We start from the raw sequence: 21,119 nt of genomic DNA, 5'->3' as shown, positions 1-21,119 counted from the left end.
CAAAAATCCAAGGCTTACCGATGCACCGAGAACCATCTGTTGAGGTTACGTATCCACGTGGACAAACGCAAAAATAGCTTCCCACGGTGTTGGAACACTCGCCAGTCTCACATATCCCAGGAATGACGCTGCACTCATCGATGTCTAATCAAGGGAAGGAGGAGAAGATGATTGAGAAAGGCCTCCATTAAAAAAGCTTGTAGAGGGATTTTTTTTTAAAGAGTATCAGAGCACTCATGGTTGATTAGGTCAGATCATATAACCCTGAATATACTCTTGTTTCAGACCCTGAGGAATTTCTCACACATATCTATGGGAACTGAGATGAAAGTAAACTCCCATGAAAGTAAAACAATGCCAACTAAAGCAAAACTCTATATCCTTTTCTCCCCCCGACAAATGCAATTTAAATGGAAAATAAGTAAAGATGTCAATGTTTTAGTTTCTATTCTATATCAATTAGGAAATTATTCTACTATAGCCTTTAAAAAACATGTATAGGGATTACATTTTAAAATGTGGAATAACAGAATACATCTAAAATTTACAGCTGGTTTTCATGTTAATTATTTGAAGCAATGGATGGTAGCAAGTTAATTTTTTTTTTTCTATTTGGCTTCAGGACATGTTTTTGTATTTATATTTGAATATGGGTATATCTGACATTCTGGGAATTAACTTTAAATTTAAAATAATACAGAAACATGGCAGAGGGCAAAACTGGGGTTGTCCAGTTTTCCTATTGTACCTCCCTGCACTTAACCCGTTGTGCTTACTCAATGCCTGGACTAGTCTATTCCCTTGCACATTCATGAAAGGTCTGCTTTCTTTTAAACTTTCATTTAAGCAGAAAACCTGGCCATTTATATAAGCATTAATGTGTTTTTCTTTTAGTTCAGTAAGCAGAGAGAGGTGGAAAGTCAAACAAAACTACAATCGAGTACACCGGAACCTAATTGCTAATACATTTAAGAGGAAATGAGCAATTGTGAGGGAAATCCAGCCACAGATGCCTAGGAGTTGGCCATCTTCTTTAAGGCGCAGAGCTAGCAAAGACCACTGAATACAGAAAAGGATTTAAAAGTCATAAACATAAAGATTACAGAAAAGCAAACCTGAGCTTTTAGTTTCTTTTGAGTTTTTTTAAGTTGCATATTTATTTTTTAATGTATCAATAAAAAACAAGAAAAAATTATATTCTTGTAAATATAAGGAAAGAAATTTTAAACCCTACAATTTAAAAAATGGTTGGCAATGCCTTTCTTGAATTCCTCCATTGATCTAATCCTTCTTTTTTCCCCCATTTATTCTGACAAGTTACTCTTGCCTACAGGCTATGTCATGAAATAACTATAAGCCTGTGTGTCTTCTTGGAATGTTCTCATATAAAAAAGTTACCAGATTCAGACATTCCCTGAAATAATATCTTCATTTGAGGCTTAGCAGTTAGCCACGGAAGGCACAGTGGTACAAATCAAAATTGACCAATTCCCTAAGAGAGATCAGAATTCTAACATGAATTGACTACATGAGAAGCAAGTCCATAATGCGGTGCAGTTACCATCAGATTTAATCCAACAAAATGGAACCGTGTGTGCAAAATTAGGACCTACTGCATCTTGTGTTGCTATCTTAGTACCGTGCATCTTAATAAAATCGAATGTGGATTCAGAATACAAAGGAAACTAGAAGAGCTACGCTTTAATCACCAAATGCACTAATCGTCACTTGAGGAGAAGGAAGACGACAGAAGAGCAGTACAGAGGGGAGACAGCCCAAGCTGCCTTCTGATCCTCTACAGTCATACCAATAGTCAAGGCACTTATGGAGCCCAGGATTGATCTAAATTCTTAAAAATCAGAAACCTTAAGTCCTTCATTTAAGCATTAATTCTTATTTCCAAGCATTTCCTTTCATAATAAAGAACTTCTTTGTACTCTACTTCCAAATACTGTCCCTGAGAACAAAGAGTAGAAAACTAAAAGATGTCTGACATTTTTCTTTTTTAAGGAAAAAAAAAATCTGGAACAGAGAAGAACACATGGGGTGATAGTAAATTTGTGGTTTTTGTGTTAAATATTTTAGTGTACAAAAACTCCATGTTTCACAATTCTTAGAATTAACTAGGAACCTGAGAAGGTTGGATTCCAAATAACTGTATGAAAAAGGCTCATACTAAAGCATTTAGGAATCTTATATGAACAATGGGAATGTGTTTCATTTTTGGGTAGACTCCCACCTAAATTTTAAAAATTCAGTGCTTTTTTTTAAATTGATCAAAACACCCTGCATTTCAATGCAGTCATGCCCAATATTTATCCATCAATTTAAATTTAAATTTAGCATTAATACTTATGGTAAGAAGGATGTGTGCCTTTAGCTCTTTTATAATATTAGTTCTTCAAGATCATATGTCACAATCAGATTTGAAAGCAGTATCTTTGCGAATATAAAGCATATACCGCCTGGCAAGATACACAGAAGTATGTCTAAGGCTGGTAAGTCTATTCACTGAAAAAGGCAAAGTCTTAATAAAAGGAGTTGGTTTCATTCATCCTCAGCATACATAATGTGCCACCAACAACCTTCCCTTGAACTTTTTTTAAGTTTATTTATTGGGGGTGTGGGGGCTCTTGTGTGGCTCAGTACTTAAGCATCAGACTCTTGGTTTTGGCTCAGGTCATGAACTCAGGGTCATGAAATTGAGCCTGGCATTGGGTTCCATGCTCAGCACAGAGTCTGCTTGAGGTTCTCTTCCCCTCTCTGCCCTTTCCCCCACTCCCATGTATGTGCTCTCTTTCTCTCTGTCTAAAACAAAAATTAAAATCTTTAAAACTTTATCAGTTTGGGTGGCTTTTGTCTGCAAATATCAGAAAAATGACTCTAAAAGGACATAAACCAAAAAATTAATAGCTTGCATATCTGAAGTTGATATGGCATGGACATCAGGATTAGTTTAAGTCAATGTCTCTTGTTCAGTTTCTCTGAGATGTGTTCAACTATGCCCTCTATGCTTTGATTTTGTCCTTAGGCTGTCTTCCCTGGTGGGAGCAAAATGGCTGTCACAGTTCCAGGCTCGACCTGTGACCAGGACATCTAGTGGAAGAGAGGGTGTCTTTTCCTGTGGCTCTCTTTTAGGAGGGAGGAAATTTTTCCCAGGAGCACCCAGCAAACCTTCCCTTTTGTCCTAATGTTCTGAGCTATATTCCTCTAGCCAGGAGAATATGCTGGTTGGCAAAGGTCTGGAATCCTGAACCAATTACTGTGGCAAGTGGAATGCAGTCAGCTTTAGACTAATAAAGAACAACAAAAACAAAAACAAAAAAAACAGCATGGATGAGTACATCTGAAAAGAAAGCACAGCTGAAGCATGGAAAGTGTATCAGAATGGGTAGGAAGTTGATGGAAGATGAACTTAGCCAGTTAGCCGTAGGCCGAATCCTAGAGAGTCTTCCCAAGGACTTGGGCTTTTATCCTGAGGTGATTGATGGTGTCTATGAAGGAGTTTAAATTAAACAAGAGCATTACATAAGCAATTCAATATTTTAGAAAGACAATTCTTGTGCGTAATGTGGACAGATAATGAATCACCTAGTGATTAATGATGAGAGCATGGAATAGGGTTTATGATGAGAAAGAGAACACATTTTCATGAGATAAGAGGAAGGAGAAATCAACAGACTTTGCTACGGGATAAATTAGACTTCTAGACTGATTAACAAGGGAGATAATGGTAGTGCTATTAACAGCGAATGGGACATGGAGAGAAGAACACATTTTAAGGTGAAACTAGGTTTTTGGACTTTTTGAACTTGAGATTTTTGAGAGAAATGGGCAGCAATTCCAACTGCATAGCAACAAATTGGAAACTCAATAAAGACGTAAGGGGTAAAGACGTACATCTGTGATTTATCACCAACTCAGTGGATTGTGTTTGAAGTTGTAGCAATAAATGAGATGTGCAAAGGAGACATGTAAATGAAGAGAGTTGAGTTTAAGGAGGGAAATTATGAGAACCACTACATTCTAAGAGAAAGCCAAAGGAAGAAAAGCCACTATAGGAGCCTGGGAAGGAAAAATTAGGGAGAGATGAGGAAGAGTATGATGAACGAAGTCCAGCATGGATACTGTCAAAAGGAGAGGGCTGTTTAGTGTGCCATGGAAGGGTAAAGAAAGAGAAGGGCTGGAAAGTACTTGGTAATTTGAAGAAGCTGAACATAGATTTTTTTTTTTTAAGAAAATTAGATCTAAGCAAAACCATCTGACAGATTTGACTGCCAAACCACAGAACCTCATATTTGTCAACCAACATTTACAACATTTACTGTAAATCTTACTCTAAGCAGAATATAATGAATAATTTGGTAAGTGGTGCTAAGTGTGATCTCAGATATCACTGAATTCTAAGAACATGGCCCTAGAGATTCTGTCAATTCTAATATGGACGTCATACTATAAAGTAGTCCATGTAACAATTATGTTACAGAGAACTTAGAACAAATTAAACAAGAAATTCTGCTTTAAAAACGTCTTTGTATTTTCTTTCCATCAGTGTCAAGAAATTATATATACGTGGTCTATTCTGTATAATTTTTTTGGTATAGGAAAAAGTATATTTCCATTTTACACTGAACTTCTATTAATTAATATGTTATTTAAATTTATGACTGAATTTTAAACAGAATAAACTGCTACCTACTTCAAGCTTTTATAAGGACAACAGGTATTACAGAAATGGTAAAATAAGCTATATTGGAAAATTAATGTTTGCTTTCCCCTTTTCAGATTTTGAATGGTGTGTATCAACTGTTGTCAGAATTCCATCATATATACATCAACAGTTTTACTGAAATATAGTATTTTATGGTGGTACAATTCACCCACTTACAGTGCAAAATTCAATGGTTTTTAGTATATTCACAGGGTTGTGCAACCATTGCTACAACTTAATTTTAGAATATTTTCATCCCCTTAAAAGTACCTCCATCCCTTCAGTAGTCACTCTCCCTACCTTCCTGTAAGCTCTAGGGAGTAACTCACCTACATATAACTAAAAGATCTACAACTCTTATTAACTAATCTGTCTCTATAGGTTTGCCTGTTCTGGACGTCTCATATAAATGGAATCATAAAATATATGGTGTTTCAGGACTGGCTTCTTTCACTTAGCATAGTGTTTTCAAGGTTCATCAATGTTGTGGCATTCCTTCTAATTGCGGAGTAATATTCCAGTGTATGGATATATCACATTTTATCTATTCATTCATCAGTTAATGGATATTCGAGTTGTCTCCATTTATTTGGCTATTATAGACAAAGCTACTATGAACATTTGGGTACTAATTTTATGTGGACATATGTTTTCATCTCACTTGGGTATACACCTAGAAAGGAAATCGCTCAGTCATAAGGTAACTCTATGTTTAATTTATTGAGGAACTGCCAAATTGTCTTCCAAAGCACCTGTAGAATTTTAAATTCCCACTAGCAATGTATGAAGGTTCCAGTTTCTCCACATTCTTGCCAAGACTTATTATTATCTTTTATCTTGTAATAATGTGAAGTGGTATCACACTGTAGTTCAGGTTTGCATTTCCCTAATGACTAAAGATGTTCAGCACATTTTCATGTGCTTATTGGCCTTTTACATTTCTTCTTTGGAGAAATATCTATTTAATTGCTTTGTCCAGTTTTTAATGGAGTTATTTGCCTATTAATAGTTGAGTTGAAAGAGTTCTTTACATACATCCTATATCTGATATGTAACTCGCATATGAATTTCCAATATGAACTTTAGAACAGACTACACATTTCTGCAAAAAAAAAAAAAAAGGCAACTCAGTATTGCAACAGGGATTGTGTTGCATCTACAGATCAATTTGGGAAATACTATCATCTTAACACTATTAACTATTCCAATCTATAAGCACGGGACATCTTTTCCTTTATTTAGAACTTCTTTAATTTTTTTCGAAATTCACTTCCTTTGTTAAATATATCCCCAGCACTTTATTCTTTTCGATACTATCATAAATGGAATCCTTTTCTTAGTTTCACTTTCAGAATGTTCACTGCTAAGGTATGGAAGTGCAATTGATTTTTATATATTGATACTGCATAACATCAATCTGGCTGAATTCCTTTATTGGATCTAACAGTTTTTTAGAGGACGCCTTCTTCACTTCAGTGGATACCTTATTCTCTTTAGTTGACATCTTCTCCACCAAAGGCATGTCATCTGCACGTAGATAGTTTTACTTCCTCTTTTCCAATCTGGATTCTCTACTTCCTTTTTTTGCCTAACTGCTCCTTTAGGCAGAAGCATTCGTTCTTTTGCCAGGAAGTATGATGTTAACTGTAGGTTTTCATAAATGCCCATTATCAGGTTAAGGATGTTTCTTTCTATTCTTAATTTGTTGATCATTTTTTTTATCATGAAACGGTGTCAGATTTTTTTAATGCACTCTTTGCATCTATTGAAATGACTGCATGGCTTTTGTCTTTTATTCAATTATTTGGATGGTGTATTACATAATTTGATTCTTCAGAGGCTGAACCACCACCCTACATTTCCAGAATATGTATGTGTATATAACAAGAATATATGATCATGATGTATAATCCTTTTTATATGTAGCTGGATTCCATGTGCTAATATTCTCTTGAGGATATTTGCATCCATATTCATGAGAATATTCATCTCTAGTTTTTTTTTTTTTTCTTGTTTTCTTTGTCTGGCTTTAGTATCAGTGTGACACTGGCCTCAGAGAATGAACTGGGAGACATTTCTACCTTCTCTATTTTGGGGAAGAATTTAGGAAATATTGATATTAATTCTTTGAACGTTAGGTAGAATTTATCACTGAAGTTATCCGGGCTTGGGATTTTCTTTCTTGTGGGAAATTTTTAAAGTACTAATTGGATCTCTTTACAACTGCTCTACCATGTTACTATAATGCATTGTTATCATCTATTCAGATTTCCATTTCTTCTAGAGACAGTTTTGGCAGTTTGTGTCTTTCTAGGGACTTGTCCTTTTTGTCTAAGCGGTCTAATTTATTGGCATATAATTGGTCATTGTATTACTTTATGGTAATTTTTTTTAAATTTTTATTTATTTATTCGACAGAGAGAGACAGCCAGCGAGAGAGGGAACACAAGCAGGGGGAGTGGGAGAGGAAGAAGCAGGCTCCCAGCAGAGGAGCCTGACGTGGGGCTCGATCCCAGAACGCCAGGATCACGCCCTGAGCCAAAGGCAGACGCTTAACCGCTGTGCCACCCAGGCGCCCCTACTTTATGGTAATTTTTGTTGGTCAGTAGTAATACCTTTTTTTTTTTCATTTCTAATTAATAATTTGGGTCTTCTTTTTTCTTGTTCAGTCTAACTAAAGGATTGTCAATTTTGTTGATTTTTTCAATCAACTGCTCCTTTTGTTGACATTCTCTATTGTTTCCTGAGCTTAATTTTCCTTATTTTCAGTTGTCTTTAATACTGTCTTCCTTCCACTTGCTCCAACTTTAGTTTGTTCTTTTTTTATTTCCGGGGTGGAAGATTGGGTTATTGGTTTGAGATCTTTCTTTTTAATATGGTGTTTACAGCCAAAGAGTTCCCTCCAAAGACTACTTTAAGTGCATCTCACAAGTTTGGCATATTCTGTCTTTCATTCATCTCAAAGTATTTTCTAGTTTCCCTGTGACTCTTCTTTGTATCACTAGTTATTTAGTAATCTGCTGCTTAATTTTTATATATTTGTGGATTTTCCAAATTCCCGTCTGTTATTGATTTCATTTAATTCCATTGTGGTTGGGGAACATCCTTTGCATGACTTCAATCTTTTTAAATTTATTAAGCCTTGTTTTATGGCCCAGCATATGGTCTGTTGTGGAAAGTGTTCTATGTGATTTCAAGAATACATATTCTGCTGTTGTTGTGTGGAGTGTTCTTCAGATGTGTACGAGATCTAATTAGCTTATCATGTTGTCCATTATTCTAGTTCCTTGTTGATCTTCTGCCTCACTGTTGTATTACTGTATTCATAACTGAAAGCAGGGTATTAAATTTTCCACTATTACTGATAAACTATTTCTCCCTTCAATTCTGTCAGTTTTGCTTCATGTATTTGGGGATCTGTTGTTAGGAGCATATGTATTTTTATAACCATTATAACTCTGATGGATTAATCCTTTTATCACTAGGACATGTTCCTCTTTACCACTAGTAACATTTTTTATTTAAAATCTATTTTGTCTGATAGTTGTTTAGCCATTCTGTTTGTGGTTTGCATAATATATCTTTTTTTCATCTTTTAATCTTGAACCTATCTGTATTTTTTTATTTTAAAGTTTGTCTTCTGTAGACTATGCAAGGTACTGATTGGTCAAATGTACTTAAGCCCCTTAGCCAGTTACTGCTGGATATGCACATGGCATAGAGGATGTTATCACAGTTCAAAGAGAATGGGTTTTTTTGCCCCATGTATTGCCAAGGAACAGTAGTTTGGAAGTCCCCTCTCTGATCTCACTTGAGAGGGTAGAGCTTTGGGCATGCATGTAATTTCACATGGGCAGGAACATCTGTGCTATGATTTTTAAGCCTGGCTCCCTAGGAGTTACTCCTTGGTCAGAGTAGCTTAAATTATTCACTATTTGGTCAGAGGTTGTGTTGAAGCCTTTTGTGTCAGTGAGGCCTCTGCCCTGCATTGATGGGTGTGTGTGGTGATTGAGGAATGCTTTCAAGTCTGACACTCTGTTCCTGAGTGGGTGCAACCTAGCACATACCACAGCCTTCTCAAACCTCAGAGTTGACTGGGATCCTAAGAGGGCTCTTCTGGACTCTTTCCCTAATTCTCTCTATTAAATTTCTGGCTGTGCTACCATTTTGCTTGAATCATTGGGTTACTAGCCTCCTCTTAATTGTCTCCCACCAAAATTTCTACTGTGTATGATAGTGCCCTTAGGTATAGAGTACTCCATTCTCTGTTCCAAATAAAGTTGTCCCTTCAGGCAGAGCTAAGGATCTCTTAGTCCTCATGATCTGCCTTTTCCTTGGGCACTGCAGGGATACTGGTGCAAGGACTCACTTTACCTAGAGTGATGCATCTGCTCTACCAGCAGGTATTAGGGAAAGGAGACGGCAGCTCCTGTATTCTCAGTATACCCCTTCATGAATGGAACCTCTGCTCTTTGAGCAAACTAGAGTTGTTGCCCTTGGACAACCACTAGTGGTACAACCTGGAGTATACCTCCCACCTGCCAGTGGAAGCTGGGTATAGAATGAAAACCAATCCTCTCTCTTTTTCCCACCTGGGTTAGAGCTTCTGAAAATGGAATGGGGGAAGGGAAAGGGGATGAGAAATACCAGGAGCCTGGCCCTCTATGAATTTATTACCTATTTTTTAAATTTATTTTTTTATTATTTTTTTGTTATTAACATATAAAGTATTATTTGTTTCAGGGGTATAGGTCTATGATTCATCAGTCTTACACAATACACAGTGCTCACCACAAACACATACCCTCCCCAGTGTTCATCACCCAGCCACCCCATCCCCCCAACCCCTTCACTCCAGCAACCCTCAGTTTGTTTCCTGAGATTAAAAGTCTCTTATGGTTTGTCTCCCTCTCTGGTTTTATCTTGTTTCATTATTTGCTAAGTGAAATAAGTCAATCAGAGAAAGACAATTATCATATGATCTCACTGATATGTGGAATTTGAGAAACAAAGCAGAGGATCATAGGGGAAGAGCAGGGGAAAATGAATTTATTATCTATGAAGGAGTAAAGTATTATAATCTAGTACAGAAGTATAATCTATTACATAAATGTAAAACAAGGCACAATATAGTGGATCCCACCAGAGGAGACTAAAAATATACTATCTCAATTCAATTATGAGAACAAGGAAAAGCTCCTGAAGGACACAGTAGTAATAACCCTAAAGCATGGAGCAGAGCTTCAGTATGGAGAGAAGATGGCAGAAGTTCTTTCAGACAGAGAAAACACTATGAGCCAAAGTACAGAGGTTACCAATTAAAAAGTATGGCTGAGGGATGAACAGTTTCCCATGAGCTGAGAGTATTTATAAGGGAGTGGAAGATACAACTGGAAAATCAGAATGCCATCCTCAGGAATCTAAACTTATTTTGTAGCAATGAGGAGCACCTAAATCACAAAGCAGGGAAAGAGTAAAAATTTCACTTTTGTTGGGAATTAAAGAGTACACTTATCACAATGAGCACTGAATAATGCATAGAATTGTTGAATCATATATTGTATGCCTGAAACTAATGTAACACTGTATGCTAACTATACTGGAATTAAAATTAAAAACTTAATAAAAATAATTTTACCTTTGGTAAATGTATCTGCCAATGTTGATGAAGAACAGGGCTAAGGTAAGAACAGGGCAGGGAGAGCAGAGGTAATAACATAGTCCAAGCTCCAGTTAATGAGGGGGGACTAAGAAAGGAAACACTAAACGGAAGAAACATCCTGAAAGTAAAGGTAAGACTAAGAGAAAGGGACAGTAAGATTTCATTACTGAACTAATATTAACAAAATTAGTAAAATTAAGGAAAGATATTTTTGGGAAAGTCGATGGTTTCATCATTAACATTCTGAGCTAGCAGTATCTAGAAAATAGCTGAAAATCCAGGGTAGATCTTTATAAAGGGATCGGCAGCTATGGATAAAGATAGTTGAAACCATCAATGTGAATAAAATCAGTTAAACAGAGAATATAAAGAAGAGAACATAAGAGAAGATGCCAAAGACAGTTTCTTTCTTTTTTTTTTTTAAGATTTTATTTATTTATTTGACAGAGATAGACAGCCAGTGAGAGAGGGAACACAAGAGGGGGAGTGGGAGAGGAAGAAGCAGGCTCCCAATGGAGGAGCCTGATGTGGGGCTCAATCCCAGAACGCCAGGATCACGCCCTGAGCCAAAGGCAGATGCTTAACGACTGCACCACCCAGGCGCCCCTAAAGACAGTTTCTAAGAGGACATACTCATTTGAAAGAAGAGATTCAAGTGAACATAAAAAAGAAAAGAAAGGTCACCAGGATTACTGAAAAGGGATTTAATTTTATTTTGAAAAGCAATTTAAATTTTTTAAAGATTTATTTATTCATTTGAGAGAGATAGAGAGAGAAGAGCACTTGTGAGTATGGGGGAAAGGGAACAGGGAGAAAATCATCAAGCAGACTCCATGCCGAGCATATTGCCCAATGTGGGGTTTGATCTCCCAACCCTGAGATCACGACCTGAGCTGAAACCAAGAGTTGGACTCTCAAATGACTGCACGGACCCAGGCGCTCCTGATTTAAATTTTAAAGAAGTCAAATGTGACAGGCAAAATAATGGCTCACCAATGATGTCACAGTCCTAATCCTGGGAATCTGTGACTACGTGAGTTCATATGCCAAAAGGGAATCAAGACTGCTAATCCCTCGGGGAGATAATCCTGGATTATCTAGTCCTGGGTCCAATGTAACAGAGTCCTGGTAAGTGGAAGATGAGGCAAATGTGTCAGGTTCGAAGAGAGATTTGAAGATGCTGCACTGCTAGCTTTGAAGATGGAAAGAAGCAGCCAAGAATGAAGGAAATTTCTAGAAGATGGAAAAGTAAAGAAAATGAATTCTCCCCTAGACACTCTGGAAGGAATATGCAGACCTGCCTACACCATCATTTCAGCCTGGTGAGACCTATTTTGGACTTCTGATTTCCAAAAATATAAAATAATAAATCTGTGGTTTAAGTCACTAAATTTTTGAGAATGTATTACAGCAGCGGTAGGAAACTAAGACCTCAAGGAATGAAAACAGGGTAACCAAGAATAGTAAATGCTATGAGGGATTCATGAGAACAAAGGCAATTTTACAAAAGGATAAGAAATAATTGGTGGAGTAGAAGTTGAGATCACTGGTATAGACTTTTAGGAAACTTTATAGTGAAGAAGGAAAGAAACAATACTGACAGGAGAATAAAGAGACAGAAGAAAGAGGTTTTGTGTTAATTTGGTTTAGGATGGGCTTGATTGTAGATAAGAGAGAAAGTCAGGAAAGAGAAGAGATACAAGCTAGAAACTGAGCTAATAAATGGCAAGAGTTTGGAGTCTAGAAAGGTGATAGAATAAAGTTCAGAGCTGGAACATTTTGCTCTGGAAAGATGCAAAGATACTTCATCAAAGGCAGGGAAAATGGAAAATAAGGATGTAGTAAGAGAATCTGACGTTGAATAAGTTCATGTCAAATAGCTTCAGTTCTCTAGGTAAAATAGAGCACCGATGTTACAAAACTTTCATGTGCACACAGAAAAGTCACCTGGACAGCTTACTAAACATGCAGATTGTGACTTCTAGTCAAGACGCTCTCTGGAGTGCCTGGGTGGCTTAGTCAGTTAAGCATCTGCCTTCGGCTCAGGTCGGGATCCCGGGGTCCTAGGATTGAGCCCCACATCCGGCTCTCTGCTCAGCGGAGAGCCAGCCTTCCCCCCTCCCTTTGCCAGTCCCCCTGCTTGTGCTCTGTCCCTCTTTCAAATGAATAAAATCTTAAAAAAAAAAAGAAAGACTCCCTGGTACTCCCTTTCTACTACAAACACATAACCATGACAGATGACATACAAAAAGAGGAAACAGAAGACCCAGCTGGTTCCAAAACACAAGATAAATGTTTCCTTGGACCACAAATAGAATTGCAAAGCAATGAGTAGAGCTGAAACCAGGGGTTTGCTGGGCTTCTTCCCCAGCTGGTGGTGGTGGCCAAGAAATCGAATGATATTCCATGACAATGTGGTGTGGTAAACACTAAAGAATGAGCAGTGCAGGGTGAAAGGGAAACACAGAAGAGAAACGGGTCAAAAAAGATTTCCACCGGACATTCGCAGTCACACTAAAACACGTTAGATAAACAGGCACACACCAGAGTATGAAGATGAAAATGGAATACTGTTTTCCAGGCAGAGGGAAAGATGAGGCAAGAGGGAGCATGATTTATTTGAGGAACTATGTGAATGTTAACGGGCCAGAATCACAGAGTGTGTGGAAAGAAATGAAGCTAGAGAGGTAAGGAGAGGATGGTCATTTAGGAACTTTATCAAGAAACTGCGGGACTCAAACAGAGGAGTGACATGGCCAAACATGTCTGGAAAGATCACTGTGGCCACAATGTGAAGAAAGGACCACAGTGGAACAAGTAAGAGGTAGGAAGATCCCAAAGAAAGCGCAGTAATTGTCTCACTAAAAGAGACAATGGGGATGAAGGCACAAGAAGAGTGGATAAATTCAAAATATATTAAATTCAAAATACATTTAGGAAGCACAATCCACCCAAAAGTCTTGGTGATAAAGGGAGGGAGGACACCTGGGTGGCTCAGCCAGTTAAGTGGAAGACTCTTGGTTTCAGCCCAGGTCATGATCTCTAGGTCCTGAAACTGAGTCAGGCTCTGTGCTCAGCAGGGAGTCAGCTTGAGATTCTTTCCCTCTGTCCCTCCCCCCACTTGGGTGCATGCGCTCTCTTAAATAAACAAACAAACAAACAAACAAACAAATAAATAAATAAAATCTTTAAAAAGAAAGTCCTGTCAGGAGAGGGAAGCATCAAGAGTGGCCCCCTAGATTTAGGATTGTGAGGAGGTATATGGGAAGCACTGCTAAGGGACACGCAGGGTAGGTGTGGGGAGCTACAGACCCAGTCTGTGCATGTAGAGGCTGAGGTAACCGGGGTGGGGGACAGGACGACTAGGCAGCGGTGCAGGAAGGTAGGAAACAGGAGACAGATACAGGCACTCTATTTGGAGGGGAGTAACTGCATGTAGATGATTTTTTTTCTTCAGGTATGTTAGGAAGATAAGGAATGGGGAAAGTCCACCTGGTGATCTTGATGAAATTAGTTTCACTTGACTAGAGAGGATACTGCACAGATGACAGAGGGTTCTAGAATAAGGCAGAATACAGAAAGTAGAGCTTAACTGTAGATACTTCCAAGGTCTGACGTGAAAAAGAAGGAAAAGAGAGGGCAGGAACTTGAGATGAAGACGGAAAGGTAAAGATTTTTTTTTTAGGATGATGGAAAGCCTCATGATCCACTGTATATTACAGATGTATGTATAGAGATGTTGTCTATCATACACTGTCAATATTTTTGTGTCATCTAACAGTTTTACTGTAGTACGATTATATATATTCCTTCTTGGTCCCTCTCTCTTCTTGTTATTGATCTAAGGAAGTACATTTACAATAGTCTGGGTGTTAACACTAATGAGCACTAAAGGGACTTCTCACTTAAGAGGTTTTTTGTCTGTTTAGGCATGATAATGGCATTTTTTTTTTTTTAAGGTTACTTCTGAAGCCATGTAATGAATGGTTCCCTTTTGGCCTGAAATCAATACTGCATCTTTCTAAACGCTAATTTGGAGTAACTCAGGCACGAAATAACAGCGGCAAGAGGCAGTTCCATCACAGTGTTTTTTAAGATTAAAACAGCTGGAAAGCTATTTCTATTTCAAAAGACGTAGAAATTACTGATAACATAGTCAAACAATATAAGCTTAAATTTTTGGTCTGCATCCCCAAATATTTCTTGGGAAGCGTAGCTATTTACCAGCAGTGGCTTTTCCTCTCCTTTTTCTCTTTTTTTCAATTTACTCAGGGTAGACACATTTTTTGCCCTTCTCTAGCCCAAGATGAGTAAGACCAAATCGTTTACAAGTTCTAAAATACTAAAGACTTAAAATGAGGATATTGAGCTTCTGTAGGAGAAAATTCTTAACAACTAAGCGGTGAGCTGTTAAAACTATGTTCTCCAGAAGCCTTATTTCTTCCCATCCTTCTTGCCTTCCACAATTACCTGAAAAATGTTCAATATAGGGAAATTAAAATGAAAGGCTCCTTTAATGTTGGGTAAAAACCTACAATTTCAACAACATGAAAGTCAGGAAATTCCAAAGTTAAATTTACTATAACCATTTGGACTTGGCAAAAATGCAAGAATTTAATATTTTCTGTTCCCATTTTTTTCTTGTTAAGCATCAGTATGTTGAGATATAATCATAAAACCCTCAGGATTTCAAAAAGTATTTTGGCTTAATGCAGTAAGAACCTTAATTTAAGAAATCTTGATCTTTTATCAATAATCTAATGATGCATCCAGTTATTTATTTTGAATCTTCTGAATAAATGGCATTAAAAGAAAAAAGAAACCTGTCCTACATTCCATAATAGAATTATCATACAAATATTCATTAATCTCTGTGCTTTTCATACTACTGCAGGGGAGAAAAACTTTTCCCTTATTCCCTTCTACATTCTTTGGCTGGCTTAATAATTAACGTAAGAGAGATTAATAGGAGAAAAACTAATTTCTTATGTAAGGGAATCCATAGAAATAGGAGACTCAAAGAAGTGACCAAAAAAGGCAGCTTTTTATACCTTTTAAACAAAGGAACATTATTTGTGAAGATCCGAGAAAGGGGCTGGGGTTTGGAGTAGCAAATTAATGACGAAATAACAAAGTTTGTTTATATAGCTTCTTGGCCCTGAATCTTCCGTCTGGAGATAAGAATGCCTTCCACCCTCCAGGTTGGAAGGGGAATTTATTTCCTGCTTTCAAAGGTATAAAAGAGAGTCAGAGTGTCCCTCTCCTACTGCTGTTTCTTAAATTAATTTTAATTCAAAATAACCAATATGCTAAAGTGGTATTTTTTTGGGGTGGTCTGCCCTGAATCCCATCATTACCATACAAAGAAATACACCCAGGGTACCCAGGTGGCTCAGCCAGTTAAGCATCTGACTTCTGCTCAGGTCATGATCTTGGGGTCCTGGGACTGAGCCCCGCATTAGGTTCCCTACTCAGTGGAGAGCCTGCTTGTCCCTCTTACTCTCCCTCTACTCCTCGCACCTCTCGTGCTCTCTCTCTCTCTCAAATAAATAAAATCTTTTTTTTTTAAGATTTTATTTATTTATTTGACAGAGAGAAAGACAGCCAGCAAGAAAGGGAACACAGGCAGGGGGAGTGGGAGAGGAAGTAGCAGGCTCCCTGAGGAGGAGCCCGATGTGGGGCTGGATCCCAGGATCCTGGGATCACGCCCTGAGCCAAAGGCAGACGCTTAACGACTGAGCCACCAGGTGCCCCTCAAATAAATAAAATCTTAAAAAAAAGAAAAGGAAACTCAAAAAAGGTGGTATGCACTTTTTACTAAGTGCATTACTAAGACATACTATGTACAATTCTTATAAAGTTAATCCTCAAATTGGTACAGTTATATTTTCTTGGATTTGGTTGATTTCCTTATTCAACTGGGAGGTTATATCCATACACGTTCAGTTTACATACATAAGTAACTTCAAACACACTGAACTATACACACGTATCTGTGTATATGCACAAAATGGTCATGTAGGTGTGGATGTGTGAGTCAGCCTGGAAAGTACACACTGTGATCCGCTCATGAGGGTGGTGGAGTCACATAAATTTAATCAGACATCCACCAGCACTCTCTGCATGAAGTAGCAGATTCAAAACGTCTGACTGGATAGGCTCACCAAGACTGTGACAAGACCTCACTGGGGTCCCACCATATCTGGGATAATGGAGTACAGACACATTCACATTACACACTTAAATGACTGCTTTATGGTACAGGACAGAATTGCTGCTTATTCAGAGGAAGTTACCTGGGCAATTTTCAAAGATACCAGAACACCTCAGGGGTCCTTCACCAGGACTGTGAAAGACCTTCATGTTTCAATTCCCTTTTCCTTACATTACTCAGAGCACCTGTTTGATGTTTTATGCAAAAGTCAAGTATAAGTCATGAAGTTATAAATGTTTTTAACAGATTCATGTAAACTGATAGAATATATAGCAATGAGTATTTGAAACCACTAAGGTGAAGCACAAAGCAACTTTATTATCTCCCACTGCCATTTTGCAGTTTCTTTTTACCCATTCTTCCTTGACCCTAAGAAATCTCATGAAGTTCCCACAGGTTATCCCATCCTTTTTGGATGAACAAAATCTCCACTCGAATCCAACAATCACACAGCTCTAATCTCTCATGCAATTGAAACTTCTTCTCCTCCTCAGCTTCAGCCTGTCCTGGGCTTATAAGCCTTCAGTGATGGAGAGAACATGGTTGTCTTTTGTCTTCTTTCTTCTAACTCCTACTTCCCTAACTAGTAACAAGCATTTTCAAGTTTGCAGGGGAAGGAGAGAGGATAGTTACTAGTAACAAAGATCTTACTCGGATGGTGAAAGTGTGATCTAACAGACTTTTCCTTTTCAGTCTTCTCTCTGGTTCTTTCTCATCTCCTGGACCTCTAAGTGTTGAAGTATCTGAGAACTTAGCCTTCGGACTTCTCCATCAAAACACTCCCTTTATGTTCTCATGTATTCCCATGCCTTTAAATATCAACTGTAAGTTGAAGGCTCCCAAATTTATAATGTCAGCCTTGACCTTGCCCCTGAACTTGAATGGTACATGCAACTACAAATGTCTACCAGGATGTCCAGCAGGTATTTCAAATTAACCATTTTAAAGCAGAGCTCCTGATAACTTTCCCCCCAACTACGTTCTACCCATAGAACATACTTCATCTCAGTTAATGGCAACTTTATCCTTACAGTTCCAAAAACCTCAGAATTACTTGATTCTTTTCTTCTCTTACTCCACAAGCCACCTGTCAATAAATTCCGCTGGCTCAACCTGCAAAATCCATTTGGAATTCAACCACCTCTCATCACTTTTGCCAATAAACCCCTGGTCCAGGCTACCATCACAGCTCACTTAGACTATGGCAGCAGCCTCCTGACCGGTCTCCCAACTTGCACATTTGTTCCCTTATTATCTTTTTACCACTCAGAAGCCATAGCAAATTTTTCAAAATGAAGGTCAAATCTGTCACTCTTCTGTTCGGCTGATTAGTCTCTTCCATGCCATCCTGCACCAGTCACACTGGCCTCTGCACGTCCACTCTGCACCTTGGGGATCCCCACGTCTCAGGGCTGCTGCCTTGGTTGGTTCCTGGCAGGAATTCTTTCAGTTTGGTTCCCTCACCTCCTTCACACCCCCATCAGCCTTCTATAGGCTCTCATCCTGCTTTGTTTTTCTGGTGGTCTTATCACATCTGACAGTGTAGATTTTAGTTGTCTATTGTCTGTCCCTTGTTTCTAAAGTAACTTGCACAACAGCAAGGATTTTATCTGTTTGTTCACTACTCTATTCTCAGAGTACTGAAGTGTGCCAGGAACTCAATAACTATTTTTCTTTCTTTCTTTCTTTTTTTTTTAAGATTTTATTTATTTAGTTGAGAGAGAGAGAGACAGCCAGCGAAAGAGGGAACACAAGCCAGCGGAGCAAGCCCAATGCGGGGCTCGATCCCAGGGTCCTGGGATCATGCCTTAAGCCGAAGGCAGACGCTTAATGACTGAGCCACCCAGGCACCCCTCAGTAACTATTTTTCATTCAGAAAATATGCCCTCTGGGCATGGCACCTACAAAGCCTAAGGATTTTACTGATATCTTGGGAAATCTCCCAGTGGTGCGGGTCTCCCACTTCTTGCCATCCATCCTGGGACACCTCCTCTTTCTGGCCACCTCCAATTCTCCCACCAGCCCCAGGTTACTGACAGTTTATCCCCATGCTAGGGTCAACCACTCTGTAGGAGTCCACACAGGCAGACACCATCCCAAGACTACATAACCCATTTCCTTTCTCTGAGGTCCTCGCCTGACGGATGGGAAAATGTATCCTATGCCTTTCAAACTCAGGAAATGCAGAACTGAGACTTTTCAGAGATGAGCCAGGCGCCACAGATATTCGTCCCTCCAAAACTCTAGTTCATGGACAACACTTTTCAAAAAAGATCCTTACTACTGTTCTCTTTGATCTCTTTAAGGATCTTCTCTTTTTACACAGCCTGGAGGTGAGGGATGAGTCACTGAAGGCAGAAAAATCTCTCCTTCCTCTTTCCCCCCTTCTCTTGTCCCTTAGCTTACTCCTATCACTCAAAAGTTATGCAAATGATAAAGACAGCAGTTATATATAGTATACGAACATTCCTAAAAGAACAACATAATGAAATTGTAATTACCTTCTTAAAGAGAAGAGTTTAGAATACATTATATTCATGAGATCTGCACAGATTCTTGACTCTGGGCAGAAATATTAATATTCTATTAACTAGCAACTACAAATAGATTATATATGCTAGTACAAAAAAGGAGTTTTGTAAGATGCAATATAATTTGTGAATAAAGAAGAGACCAAAAATATTCCAACTTGAAGCTACAAGGAAAATAAACATATAGAAAATATTTTAAAATGTAAAATCAAACTTCAACTAAATGCCAGAATGCTATATTTCCTGTTTTTTTTATTAATGATGAAAAATATTTTTTCTATCATGGTAAATTAAGGCAAAATATTCCATGTGGGAGGAAAATTATGATAATCTAATTTTGAATAGTTGTATTCTATGAGTTTGTTAAGTTGAATTAATTTTCTAAGCCTACAACAAAATATTCACAATATGGTTTTACTAAAGTATTGGATGATAACTTTTTTTAGCAGACTTCAAATGTTTTCTATTAAAAAATATCTTAAAGAGCCTCAAATCTGTTGTGCTTATAACCCAACAGAACAAGAAAGTAACCCACGATATTTTTTCTAAATATCACTGAGAGTGCTTTCTTATATGCCTTCATGTTAAAACAGAACCTACTTATGTCTAAGCATACAGCAGTAATTTTAGAAAGAATTTGCTCATATTTTTATTTTTTTGAAAAATTATATTTTAAAAACAAGACACTGACTACAACAGCATGCACCTCCCTTTTCCTTAAAGGGCTGCACTGATCCATGTCCCATAGTTTAGAGGGAGAGGCATCAGAGTAAAACAACCTGGAATGATGTTAATGATGTTCAGAGAATTTTCTTTCTTCTAATTTCAGGAACTATCAGGTTTCTAACTGCAGTCTAGGTGATAGTAGACAAGATTAGAAAAAAAGCAGTACTATAAAGAAGGGTAGGAAGAACAGAAGGTAGTAACTGAAAAAAGGTAGACTTGCAAAGAAAGATAATAGAGCTATATTTATTTTGATCATAGTCGGCCATTCCTTTCCCCTTGGAATTCTCTGACAAACACAATGGCAACCCAGAGTTCCTGTCTGGAGTACATTTATTTTTGGAAGTCAAATAGCTCTCTGATGGTAATGATAATAAATTTGACAATGTCATTTCCCAAACTCTAGTCATTAAGGAGCCACATTTCTATACCTATTTCTATATCCTTGAATCACCTATATTACTTTTTACTTAATACATTTCTATTTGTACTCATTTTAAAAAGTTAACACGGAAAGATTTTTAGGCTAGCAAAAATACTCTGTCTGACATCATAATGAGATATACATATCATTATACATCTTTGCAAATCCAAAAAACATACATTAGAAGTAAACCCTTATGTAAGTTATGGACTTTGGGGATTAACAGTGTGTCAGTGTATGTTCGTCAATTGTAATAAATGTACCACTCTGGTGGGGGACGTTGATAAAGGGAGAAGCTACCCATGTATTGAGTCAGGGAGTATATGGCAAATCTCTGTACTGTCCTCCCAATTTTGTTACTATCACTACTCTAAAAGGATAAAGTCTTTATAAAAGAATTAATATTAACTTTGTTCTAACCAATATTTTCAGGAATAACATCCATAAACACACATTTTTTCTTACAACTTTTTAATATAACTATTAAAATAAAATGTGTGAATGATCCATCATCTAGCCAGTCACTAAGAAAGTAGCTGCAAAATTACTAGGGGACAGACTATTTGAAATAGGGCAAGAACAGTCATAATGAACAACAGGACTTGGCAAACTATACCCATTGCCTGGTTTTATAAGTAAAGTTCCATTAGAACACAGCCACACTCATTTGTTTATGTATTTATTATCTATGGCTGTTTTTGCACCATGGTGGCTAAGTTGCATATCTCCAACAGAGTGACTTCCATATCTAAAAATATTGATTATCTGGCCCTTTACAGAATAAGTTTGTCAGCCCTTGATCTGGAAAGGTTCTGCATTTAGAGTACCTCACAAGTGTCTTGAGGAATGGGCCT

The 21,119-nt window shown here is 37.8% G+C and overlaps 1 protein-coding gene across 1 annotated transcript in view; it reads right to left on the bottom strand.

Moving 5' to 3' along the window:
• The window catches only part of FBN2 (fibrillin 2), a 239,082-nt gene that overhangs the window by 127,135 nt on the left and 90,828 nt on the right, over positions 1-21,119 (bottom strand). Inside the window, 1 exon segment of the mRNA XM_040622515.1 lies at positions 19-144. Within this exon segment, the coding sequence (XP_040478449.1) occupies positions 19-144 (126 nt within the window).

The sequence above is a fragment of the Ursus maritimus genome, unplaced genomic scaffold (genome assembly GCF_017311325.1).
Source record: "Ursus maritimus isolate PB19 unplaced genomic scaffold, ASM1731132v1 scaffold_5, whole genome shotgun sequence".
Classification (NCBI taxonomy): Eukaryota; Metazoa; Chordata; class Mammalia; order Carnivora; family Ursidae; genus Ursus; species Ursus maritimus.
This window is presented reverse-complemented; position numbering and strand designations above follow the sequence as displayed.